At 35.2% G+C, this 12,564-nt stretch overlaps 1 protein-coding gene across 2 annotated transcripts in view; it reads left to right on the top strand.

Annotated features, from left to right (window-relative positions):
• The window catches only part of MAP3K2 (mitogen-activated protein kinase kinase kinase 2), a 94,678-nt gene that overhangs the window by 51,960 nt on the left and 30,154 nt on the right, over positions 1-12,564 (top strand). For both annotated transcript variants that reach the window (XM_057744767.1, XM_057744766.1), the window contains exons 2-5: positions 2,636-2,704; positions 6,163-6,281; positions 6,957-6,997; positions 8,496-8,595. In XM_057744767.1, the coding sequence (XP_057600750.1) occupies positions 2,698-2,704; positions 6,163-6,281; positions 6,957-6,997; positions 8,496-8,595 (267 nt within the window). In that variant the 5' untranslated portion in view covers positions 2,636-2,697. The remainder of the gene's footprint in view (positions 1-2,635; positions 2,705-6,162; positions 6,282-6,956; positions 6,998-8,495; positions 8,596-12,564) is intronic.

Raw genomic sequence — 12,564 nt, 5'->3', positions numbered from 1 at the left:
GCACATATATACAATGGAATATTACTCAGCCATGAAAAGGAATGAAATTGAGCTATTTGTACTGAGGTGGATGGACCTAGAGTCTGTCATACAGAGTAAAGTAAGCCAGAAAAAGAAAAACAATACCGTATGCTAACACATATATACGGACTTTAGAAAAATGGTGCTGATGAACCGAGTGCCAGGGTAGGAATAGAGATGCAGGTGTAGAGAGCAGACTTGAGGACACTGGGGGCAGGGGAAGCTGGGACGTTGTGAGAGAGTAGCATTGACATATACATACTACCAAATGTAAAATAGATAGCTAGTGGGAAGCTACTACAGAGCACAAGGAGATCAGCTTGATGCTTTGTGAAGACCTAAAGAGGTGGGATAGGGAGGTTGGGAGGGAGACTCATGAGGGAGGGGATATGGGGATATATGTATACATGTGGCTGATTCACTTTGTTGTACAGCAGAAACTAGCACAATACTGTAAAGCAAATTATACTCCAATAAAGATTAAAAAAATATTATAATGTCACACCTCTGGAAATCAAATTTTTCTCCCTCCCCAGTGGTTTTTTTTTTTTTTTTTGGCCATGCCACGTGGCATGCAGGATCTTAGTTCCCCAACCAGGGATTGCACCAGTGTCCGCTGCTTTGGGAGCATGGAGTTTTAACCACTTGACCGCCAGGGAAGTCCCCTCCCCAGTGTTTTTTGTTTATTGTTCTTATTTGTTTGTTTAGTGACATTTCAGAACTCGTTGTTTAAAGTCTGTATTCTTTGTCATATATGGTCACTGAAGACTGCTGTTAGTTTAGTTGTCAGCTAATGATTAGACAGATATTTCCTTAGATGCTTGGAACCATTAAGTCTCACGGTCTTTTTTTGAGAGGTTTTCTGTGTGTGTGTTGGGCCTGGCCTTTAACATTCTCCTGGGCATTTACAATCCACCTTATCCTTTACTTAACTGCTGCACAGAGCCTCAGAGTTAGCCAGAGGTGAAAGCCGGGGGTCTTCTTAGGCCTTTCATGAGTATGCAGCAGCCTTGGGCATTTGTGTTCCTTCTAGATTCCCAGGAGTCTGTTGGAGCTTTTCAAAGTTCCCTATGGACATCTCATTCCTCAGCTTTTCTAAAAAATTTTTTTCTTAACCTATTGTTTGCCCCAGCTGTTTTCCCCTTCCTCAGACAGTTGAGATGTGTTGTCCCTGATTGAGCTCAGCAAACACCCCAAGCGCTTTGCACTGGAAAAGCTTTGAGTCAGGTTAAATAAAGGCAGCCTTTCAAATGGGGTCTGTCAGCCAACCATTAGATGGGTCAAATAATGACAGTTTTTTTGGAATCAGAGTTTGAAGTCATTCCAGTTCCATTCTGCCCTCTGCAGTGGCTGCCAGGCTGCTCATTTTCTTGGTGATTGTAGGCTGTTGGTTTAGATTGCTATTTTGGAGCTGGGAGTAAAGGGCAGGAAGATAGAAATAGGGATGGTCAGAACACCACAAGGCATGCGCGCTCTCTCTTTTTTAAGAAATATTATTTAATTTTTGGCTGCATTGGATCTTAGTTGCGGCATGTGGGATCTTTGTTGAGGCACGTGGGCTTCTCTCTAGTTGTGGCTCATGGGCTCCAGAGCACGTGGGCTCTCTAGTTGTGGCTTGTGTGTTCAGTTGCCCTGTGGCATGTGGGATCTTAGTTCCCCAACCGGGGATCGAACCTGTTTCCCCTGCATTGGAAGAGCGATTCTTAACCACTGGACCACCAGGGAAGTCCCAAGGCACTCTCTTTTTCACTGTGACTCCTAAATGCTGCCCAGATTGCTGCAAGCTTTTGGTTAATTCGTTTTTGTTGATTCTGACAATTTTTTCTTTTATGGAGAAGAGAATTTTTATAGGCCTTTACTATTTCACTGATGTCTCTAAACATGACCTTTTCCCCTCTGTCTTTAAATCTGCCATTGCTCTGTGGGAACTCGAGTTTATTAGATTATCTCTTGTTTCTTTTTTTTATATAAATTTATTTATTTATTTATTTATTTATTTATTTATTGGCTGCGTTGGGTCTTTGTTGCTGTGCACGGGCTTCCTCTAGTTGAGGCGAGCAGGGGCTGCTCTCTGTTGCCATGCATGGGCTTCTCATTGTGGTGGCTTCTCTTGTTGTGGAGCATGGGCTCTAGGTGTGTGGGCTTCAGTAGTTGTGGCATGTTGGCTCAGTAGTTGTGGCTTGCGGGCTCTAGAGCGCAGGCTCAGTAGTTGTGGCACATGGGTTTAGATGCTCCACAGCATGTGGGATCTTCCTGGACCAGGGATCAAACCCATGTTGCCTGCATTGGCAGGGGGTTTCTTAACCACTGAGCCACCAGGGAAGTCCCTCTTAAGGTTTTTGACTCTCAAAATTGGCTTCATTTTATTTTGCTTTAGCTTAGATAGATAGGAACCTGAAAAATACTGAAGTAAATTTAATATGAAATAATAGTGAGTTTTAGTTTACTCTCAATAATTGAATATCTGGAAAAAATAAAGCTCTTCTTCCCAGCAAAATGTGTAAAGTATTAATATTGTACATTCTCATTAGTGTTAATTATACTGACTTGTTTTCTTTTTGTGGCTACCTCTTCTCTTTCTTCGTCTTACATGTTTGTCTTTTTACCTCCTTAGGCAATAGAGAATGCTGATGAGAGAACCATTTCCCTAATTTTGAAATAGTCAAGCTGGTTGTCATGATGGGTGAGTTCCGACTAAAAGCAGTTCTCATCTATGATTAAAGGATAAAATGGGAGGGAAAACTTTGTGCGTATGATAAGCTTTTTATGAAGAAATTTTATGATTTAGGAGATTTATGTAATGTTTTACATTTATTTACTTAATAGATTTTCGATTAAAGCACTTTTTGCATTGACTTTTACAGTTTTGGGATAACCAGTTTATGCAAGACATAGTATGGACATTCAAAATAAACTGTTAAGATGGACTGTGATTTTTTTAGAATCTGATGGCCAGAGAGAATACTTGATAAAGAAACATGACTTTTAAGGATTGAATAAATGCTGAGAATGAATTGTTATAATTACTCAACGGTGTAATAATATAAATAGACTAAAGAAAATAGCTGCATAAAAATAATAAATCATAAAACTTTGTAACAGAATAGAGCAGTAAATCATTGGTGCTGGGGGAGGGGGGGATATGTTTTACAACTCTTGTGAATTTCCTGTGGGGTCATAACGCTAATGGAAAGGGGGGATGAAGTTTGGGAATGGATTGTGGGTGTTCAGTTTATGTATCATTTTGTTTGCTTCTTTATTCTCCTTTCTTTCTCTCTCTCTTTCTTTCCTCTTTTTCTCCTTGGGGTTGAGGGTTCCAATGTGAGGCAGGGATTGGACAAGGAAACACTAGAAAGAAATGGAGCAAATGGCCTGCCCTATCCTAAATGGGGAAAAATGGACTGAGTAGTTAGAAGTTAAGGTTTTAAACTTAGATCAATATCTTATAACGATATCTTAATTCTGACATGTATTTGCCAGTGTTTGTCACACTTTTCCTACCACTTGCTTAACAAATTATTAATATTAGTCACTCATATATGTACATGCATGACATTTGGGCCAAAGAGCTTTAATTTGTCCATGTTGTGTAGTGGAAGGGTTAGCACACTTTCAGTGTGTCTGCTCGTGGCAAGTGTGTAGACCACACCTCCACCTTCCTACTTTCTGAATTTCTCTTCCACTTTCTTTTTTTGTAACCACGCATGCAGTGCCATCACGTGGTCCAAATTCTCCACTTTTGTCGCCTTCACCTCCAGTTCCAAATTGGATATCCTTTTACTGAATTCATACCAACTTTTCATTTTTGTTGCTCTCACTTGTGATCTGAACTTTGTATTAAATTGATATCCACTATACTTCTCAAATGATACTTCACTATAGTATGCAAAGAACAGTCATTGCTTAAAAACATGTGCAAAGCTAGTCACAAGAAACTATGAATATTTAAAAGTGTGAGCCACAAATAGATTGAAGATTTTCTCCTGTACTTTTAAAGTATAATGAATAAGCATATTAGATATTAAATTAAACATTTCTGATAAACTTATTTGAAATCATTTCCCAAATATTTTTTGGTTTTTCTGGTCAACTGCTTGTCCTTTTAATGTGTGTCACAAATCCAGTGCTGCTTCTGTGTGACTGTTGGTCAGATTCTGGGATCCTCCAAGCATCCTCTCCTCCATTTAGATCAACTCATGATCCTATGATGTTTACAACCTGTACCTGTAACCACCATAGAGATTCTTAGTAGAGTTAAACCACCTAAGAATTATTAGAAGAGTGCTTGTAGTGTATGTTCACCACTTTGCTTGATCTTTTGGGGATTTGTTAGCTTACATCTTATCAAAAGTAAGTTTCCTGTTGGGCACTTATTGACCATCTGATTCTCCTTCACTCCAGAAAAAGAAGGAACTCAAGTAACCCTTCAGTTGTATGTCATCTCCCTAAGAGGTTCCTTTTATTCAAATGACTCTCTTTACTTTTCTACATGTACTATAGAAAATGGTATTCATTTTTTTAAACAAGAAAGTTAGTATATGTAAATGTGATAGGAGATTTAAGCCAAACCCTTCCCAGGCATTTATTTATTTTGGTGTTATAATATTAAACATGTAATGTTAAACATTAAATACTGTGAAAATGCCTAAATTCAAGTGTTTAGTAAAGAAAATAATTAAAGCATAGATATGTTTAAGTACTAAGAGTTCTCCTTTCCCCAGTGTAGAATTAAGGGTCTTACTTTTTTTCTTAAGAAGATTGAATCAGATGATTTTATTCCAGTTCAGATCATTTTCAGCATATTCTTTTCCTAAGGGAGGATTTATTTTTATCAATAAATGACATAGTCTAGCTTGGACCCATGTACAGTACATGTGATTACATTATACCCATCTGGCTCAGTTACTGTTTGGCTAAACTAATATTATGTAGAAAATTTATTTTACAAAGAATACTTTATGAAGGATTAAACTTTTCTCTAGACCTGGAATTTATTAACAAAACCTTTGGAGCCATTATTTAATTTCAGTATGCAAGTAGTTTCACTGTAGAACAGAATATATTGAGTGTTATAAAAAATTAACACGGTAAAGAAGTCAGCTTTTTGTGTGCTTGAAAGACTGATGAAGCCATTGACTTGCCACATTCTTTTTAATGATCTCCCTTTACAGAATAAAGCATGTTTTAAATACTTTTCCCCTGAAATGTAAATTATTGTTCACCAAAATGGTTACATTTTAAAATGTTAAGTTGTAAAAGTCCCTCAATTCCTTTATTTACCAATTGTTGATTATCATTAGTAGAATTGATTTACTAGTGAAAATCAATTAATTGTCTCTGAAGTTTTCCAGAGATCATATAATTGTCATTGCTAGGAGACTCATGCGTATAGTCTTAGAAATAAATCTTTGATGTGTTTGGAAGAGATTAAAATTTCATGGTTCATGATCCTTTCATTCAATTTTATGGATTCAGTACTTTTTTCTTGCATTGATACCTTTTAAGTTATTAGTGGCTGAGATCATTAAACAATCTGTTACATATAGTCTTGTTGAACCTTATGGTTAAGAAGTTAAAAAAAAAAAACACTTCCAAATATCAGTAGGCCTTTATCCACTGATAAAGCTTTCCTGTGTTTCTGACTTGAAGTACTGATGAAAGAGAAAAACTAAAAGGAATTCTGTACTTTGAACATAAATGCTAAATAATGATGGTATTTATATAAAGTTTATTTTTTCTCCACTTGTTTTAATTAAGATTTTAGATGTCTTGTTGATGTTTTGTTTGAGCCATAGAAAAAAATTTGTCGTAACAGGACTGTTTTGACCCATATCCTGGGATGTTACATCATTAGAAGTGTCAGAATGACGTTACTTGCCTTATAAATGTCTTGTGTGAACATCTGTGCAAGTATGATGCAAGTGCTTGAGTCTAGTGCAGTTTTAATGTTACTTGTCTTCAGTTTTTAAATAACTAAATTTTTATTTAACAAAAATAACAGAAATGTAGGCATTGAAAATGTTCTAGATGCATTTTTGCATTAATGTATTTTTGCATTAAATTTTATTATAAATTTTGTATTGGTGATAAATACATATTGAAATTACAGTTCTCTGTATATGTTATTTTAAAAATACCTAGATGATCAGCAAGCTTTGCACTCAATCATGCAAGATTTGGCTGTTCTTCATAAGGCCAGTAGACCAGGATCATTCATGCATGAAACCAGAAAAACAAAATCCTTGTCACCAAAAAAGCAGGTATTTGTCTCAATAATATTTTAATAAATATATATTGTTGTTCTATGAATTATTTTCTTTGAATATCCTAATCATAGAGGGCTTGTTTAAAGTGATTAGCTTTTACACTTTTGAATCAAGTATTTTGTTGTTTGTCATATATTTTTCTATAAGGATGTCTGTTTTTGTTTTTGTTTTAAATGGTAGTTTCATTTAATGAGGTATCTTCTGTCTAGAGTTGATATTTCATCCAATTCTTACGGCACATAACAAAAGCAAATGTTTTTTATTTAAAATAGTCTGTTACTCTGTATATTTACAGATGAAGATCATTTTGAGTCTTTCCTTTAAATTAATTTTTATCAAAGTATAGTATAAAGTTTGTTTAGGATGTCTAACATAAAAAGTGGAAACACAGTATTCTATATAATTGCCCTTTAACAGAATTAGCAAATGTCTCATACCCGTGATGTCATCACTAATAGATCTTGGTGCTCTTTCCTGTTGAGCCCAGATTCAGCAACCTAATTCTCAACTCAGCCCTTTGGTAGACACTAGCGGTTGATTGGAGTTGACAGCAAAAATGAAACCTCCTTCCCCTTCTACTCTATTTTAAATGAGTGACTGAGTAGAAAATGATTTAGAAATTCTGGAAATTTTCTCTGATCTCTGAACTGATTTATCATTGCATTACAGAATGATGTCCGAGTCAAATTTGAACACAGAGGAGAAAAAAGGTAAGGAAGGAAACATTATATGTTGGTTTATTGATTTAATCAAATACATGTCCTAGTTAAGACTGTTAGAGGTTCTTTTTAGATTTTAACGAAGGTTCATGGCTTACAAATTGAAAATGGAGTAGTCCTTGGTAACTATAACGTGTACTTGGACTTAAGATAGAATCTATCAAAATTCAGGCTAAGCATCAGAAATGATTAATGTTTTTACTTTGCTGTATTAGGAAATAAGGTCATCACATAATGCAGTTTTAAATATTACCATTTAAAAAAATTTTTACTCAGTGGAAATTAATTTCTTCTTATTATAACTGTATCATCTGTTCAGATACTATACAGAATTTAGGTGCACGGACTTAAATTCACAATTTTAATTATTCTCAAGAGACTTTAATTATATGACCTGTATTTAATTAATAACGTTAAGGAAAGTGAGTGGGAATGGTGGCTACAAATCATTTAGCAGAGGTGGAAGCCTAGCCTTCAACTGGGTATCTGTCTCTCAGTGGAATGGTGGAAGTGGTAGTAGTGGTGGTTGATAACAGAATTGCTAACAAGACCTAATAGAGAAGATAGGATTTTATTTCTATTATTAGTGTCTCATTAAATTAATTTAATGAAAGATCTGTCCATTTTAAGGCATTTAAAAAGGCTCACAAGTCATATAACCTGAAGATATAAAAATGTTTTACACAGAGATGTTTAAAAAAAAGTGGGGGGATGTACCAGATATACCATACAAGTATTGTCCAGTCTACTTTTTTCCTATTTATAATTCTTTATGGATAGTTTCTCAATTTTTTTTTAATTCCTTGATCACTGTTTATTGAGTACTAACTATACGCTGGGCTATGAAGGGAATAAAGTAAGTGAAATAGACATGGTCCCTCCTGTTACAAAACTTACAGTCTAGTAGAGTAGTAGAGTAGTCTCCAAGCTTAGGTGCATGGTCCCCAAGGACAACACAAGTCAATCCTTTGTGAAATAAATAGAAAATTCTACAATTTAAAAATTTTAACTCTTTGAAGATATTTATTTGAGGGTGGGGCTATGCTTACATAATATATATACGTGTGCTCAGAAATGTTGAATTGATGAGGGTACAGAAGTCAAAATTTGGATCTGCAAAGAACAGCTTTATTCTTTTTAACAGTTTCGTTGCATTTCATTGTATGGATGACACATAGTTAAGTTTAATCACTTTTCTCAATGTACATTTTACTTTGCTCTTTAATTTATATAACATTTGCAGTGCAAATTATAAACTGCAGAACATTTTGAGAATTTCCTTTTTATAATTTTTATTGATAGAACAAACTTCAGAGTTCTTGAACTTAGTGTTGAAATTAGTGCATTTGATCTAAAATGAGCCATTGTAGTGTTTAAGTGAATGTTTACATTTTAACTTTATATTTCTCTATCCAAGAGGTAACTGTTGCAAGTCAGTTGTTTAACTATGCCTAAGAAAATAAAATATATAAAAATTCTGTCTATATAGAATCCTTCAGTTCCCCAGGCCAGTTAAACTGGAAGATCTGAGGTCTAAAGCTAGAATTGCCTTTGGACAGTCTATGGATCTACATTATACCAATAATGAGGTAAACATGTACAGTTTAATTTTCAATAGTTCTTATTTTGGAAAACAATGTGTTTAAGAGATTGTTTTCAGATGGTTGTGCTTTTATTTGACGATTGTTAAGGACACGGTATTTTAGGGGAATAAGATATCAGAAGTAAATTTTAACTTATTAAAATGAATTTTTTCATTGTGGAAGATATTGAAAGGTGCTACTGTGCACATAATTGAGAATCTATTAAAGGAGGAAATATATGTATTACTTAAAAGTTTGCTGCTTATTTATGTTTTATTTTTACTCTTTGTTCTTTACTGATGCACTCTCTTTTCATACTTTCTACTTGCCTACAGAGACAACAGAGCTTTGGTAGCTGGACAGTTTAGTTAAAACTCAAAGGATTGCTTTAATATTTGTAAGGATGTGATTAGATTGTTATGTTTATGTTTGGGAGTCAGTACGTATAATATTAAGGGCTCACTATGACACTGAGGAGCTCTTTGTTCTGGAGAATCCCTTTTGAACTTTCCGTAAAATTCATATTGCAGATCTCTGAGATTTTTTTCAGATCCTATGATCTCAGATCAGTATCTTGAGATTCACACATTTTTAGGGACAATTTAGTTAATTGGTTGGTTTTTTTCCCTCTCGAAAAATACTGTTGCATTTGCCAGGCATAGTGGCTGTGATTTATGAATTGCAGCCCCTCATGGAGTGTATAGACTTGTGGTAGAAGCAGACAGTTAATAATCGAATCGTTTAAATATGTGAAGTACTTTGAAGGAAACGCGTGAAGTGTTTTGATGAAGGATAAAGGCAAGGGCAGTAGGTGTCCTGTTTAGGTAGTACTGAGGGCTAAATGCAGTGATAATGTTTCATTGTTGAGATTTGAAGTATGAAAAGCCCACCCTGCGAAGAGTTTGAGGGGAACAACATTCCTGAGAGAGAGCAGCTTGAGAACAGAGCATACAGAGATCCGAAGATGGAAAAAACTTGGGTGTCAGGAGTAGAAAAAGCATCAGTGGGAATGGAGTGACACTAGAAAGTTCAGTAAAAATTAATTTGAGAAAATGTGAAAGTACTTTGCAAATGTTAAAGTTTGTGCTAATAAAAATATTTGAAATATTAGATTTTCAAATTGTTATTTTAAAGCAAAAACAACATGTTAATGTAGCTTGTCTAAAGAAACCACTTATAGCTGAAAAGGGAAAATATTTTGATAAAGTAAAAAATCCATATCCAAATAATATTTCTGAACAGAGTAATGAGTAATATACTACAGTAATACCTTCAAATGTTATTTTTCAAATACTTTTTGGGTTTTCAGTTAGCCATGAACACCTCTTGTTGCCTGGCCTTATTTCTGTTTGTGCTGGCCTGATTTCCAGCTGCCAGCCCCTGAGACTCTGAGGGCTTTTCAGAGGTATGGCTGTAGGGTGTAAGCTGAAGTACGAATTGGGGCGGGGGGAACGGGGATTGGCAAGGTGAGGATCAAGGATGTGGTAGGCAGTGGGGATGGATGGGGCCCCCTTGCCCGCAGTGGTAACTTGCTGGATAATATACCCTTTATGGGGCTCCTTCTCTGCCCTGTCTTCCCCGGTCCCCTACCAGTGTTTCCTAGTATCTTTTATGAACATACTTGAATCTTTATCACATGGTATGAGTCTAAGTAACCCAGATATATCTTTGTTTTGGTTTTGTCTGGTCTAAAATTATATCATGGACAACTTTTGAATGCCAAGATAGATTGACTACAGTATTGTTTTGATCTATGAGCATAGTAGGTCTATCAAGAAAAATGACGTTAGTTTGACATGATTTGTTCGTATTGTACCTGTCCGAACTCCTAAAATTGCTGTTTCTTTTCTGAGTTTTCCCAGTTTGTTAATAGGCATACCTTGGAGATATTGCAGGTTCAGTTCCAGACCACTACAATAAAGTGACTATTGCAGTACGAGTCACATGAATTGTTTGGTTTCCCAGTGTATATAAATTATGCTTACATTATAATATAGTTTCTTATATTATATCTCTGTGCAGTAGCATTATGTCTAAAAAAAAAAACTTAAAAATAATTTATTGCTGAAAAATTTTAACTATCATCTAGCCTTCAGCAAATTGTAATCTTTTTGCAATAGTAACATCAAAGATCACTGATCATAGATCATCATAACAATTATAATAATAATGAAAAAGTTTGAAACATTTGGAAGAATTACCAAAATGTGACACAGAGACACAAGGGGAGTAAATGCTGTTGGAAAAATGGTGCCAGTAGACTCGTGGCAGGGTTGCCACAAACCTTCAACTTGTAAAAAACATAGTATCTGTGAAGTACAGTAAAGTGAAGCACACTAAAACAAGGGGTGCCTGCATAGAATTTTTTCTAGGGCTTTCTTGAGGATTGACATCAAGCTAGTTGACCTGTAGTGTTAGGAACCCTCCCCCATTTTCTAAGAATTGAGAACTTCCTCCATTTCAGTTTCTTTTTCTCATGCTTTCTAAAGCATTTCTGAGGGTGGTTTTGCCGTTATGCTGGGTGGCCTCTTGGCAAAAATGTGGTAGAGGACGCATCGGGGTAACATTACATTGTTTAAAATTTTCTAGCAACTCTGAATTTCTGTTAGAATCTTGATTCTGTGAGTTAACCATGTCCTAATTTACATCATGACAAGCCCAATGCGTGTTCTTGGACATTGGGGGTACTAGGAAAAGGGTATTACAAGGGGGATGTTTTGTGGACCTGTAGACAAGCAAAAAACTCATTTATACTGCTTGTTATTCCAGTTCTATAAATATTTTTTTCTTGTGTAATGTAAAATCCTCTGTTCTGAAAGACTATAAACTTTTGGTTTGCTAGAATTGAAACAAGGAAATTTAAGCTGGGATTGGTTGGATTTGTGAGTTAGGCTACTCTTTATCGAATAAAGTATTGGATGTGTGTGTTGTCACGGGGGATAAATGGGGGTGTGCAGGCAAAAGTAAGTGGATTTTCTAAGACCTTTCCCATTTTAGGTGGGTGGAGGAGGACAAGCCTTTTTAGGGACAGTTTTCATGTTTCACTATGTAAAGTTAGGAAGATAATTCACTTATTTCAAATTTAGATTCTATTTAATGAGGTCTTGGACTGAATTTTTAGTTTCCTTTCCAGAAATGATTTTTATTAACGTACAGCTGATTTATCAGTAATAATCCAGAGGCAAATAGATTTTATGAGTGAGACCAAAATGAATTCACCAAGCAGGAAAATATTGGGTGATTTGTTTAGTATAATTTAGATAAGGTGGGACTTGTTCTTGACTTTTAGTCCTCATTTTAAAATTTGTAATAGGTGACCTCAGCACATGTGAGGGATTACATCAGAGCTGTAGACAGTAGTCCAGGCTGCCACTCAGGTACTCTTCCAGAATGTCCAGATTTCACTTTAGCAAGCTAGAGAAGAGCAGAATCATTTATGTTAATATTTTGTTACTGTGGTTTAAACTAGTGTCTTTTCCTTCAAAAGCTATGGTATCTTGGAGAAATAAACAATCCAGTTATAAATACTGTGTAGTTAAAGTAAATATTCAGGTTTCCCCCCAAATGAAAAATTGGCAGAACAGTCCTCATCATTGCTTTAAAATGTCTTCTAGTGCTTAAAATATAATTTAAAAACTATTAAAGATGGGAACAAGGTGTGCCAATATCGTTGATGATTGATAGGAAAATGAAAGGAATTTAATTAAGTAGCTCAGACTTGTTCTGTGATACCAAACAGTTAATATTTTTTTATTAGAAAAAAGTTCTCACAGAGAAAAAAAAGACCTGATAGTACATGTTATAACAGTATAAAACTAGCTATATGTGGACAGAAATTGGGAATGTAATTTCAAGTACAGAGTAATTAAATGTAAGCAGGTTGTGTAATGTAATTCACATTAGCCCTGCTTTGTATTTGTGTCTGGAAGCCTTTCTTGTAACAAAGAATAGTTTTCATAAAGAAATCTACAGAGA

Source organism: Hippopotamus amphibius, chromosome 8 (genome assembly GCF_030028045.1).
Source record: "Hippopotamus amphibius kiboko isolate mHipAmp2 chromosome 8, mHipAmp2.hap2, whole genome shotgun sequence".
In the NCBI taxonomy this organism is placed as follows: Eukaryota; Metazoa; Chordata; class Mammalia; order Artiodactyla; family Hippopotamidae; genus Hippopotamus; species Hippopotamus amphibius.
The sequence above is the reverse complement of the archived record's forward strand: the minus strand, read 5'-3'. Positions and strand labels throughout refer to the sequence as shown.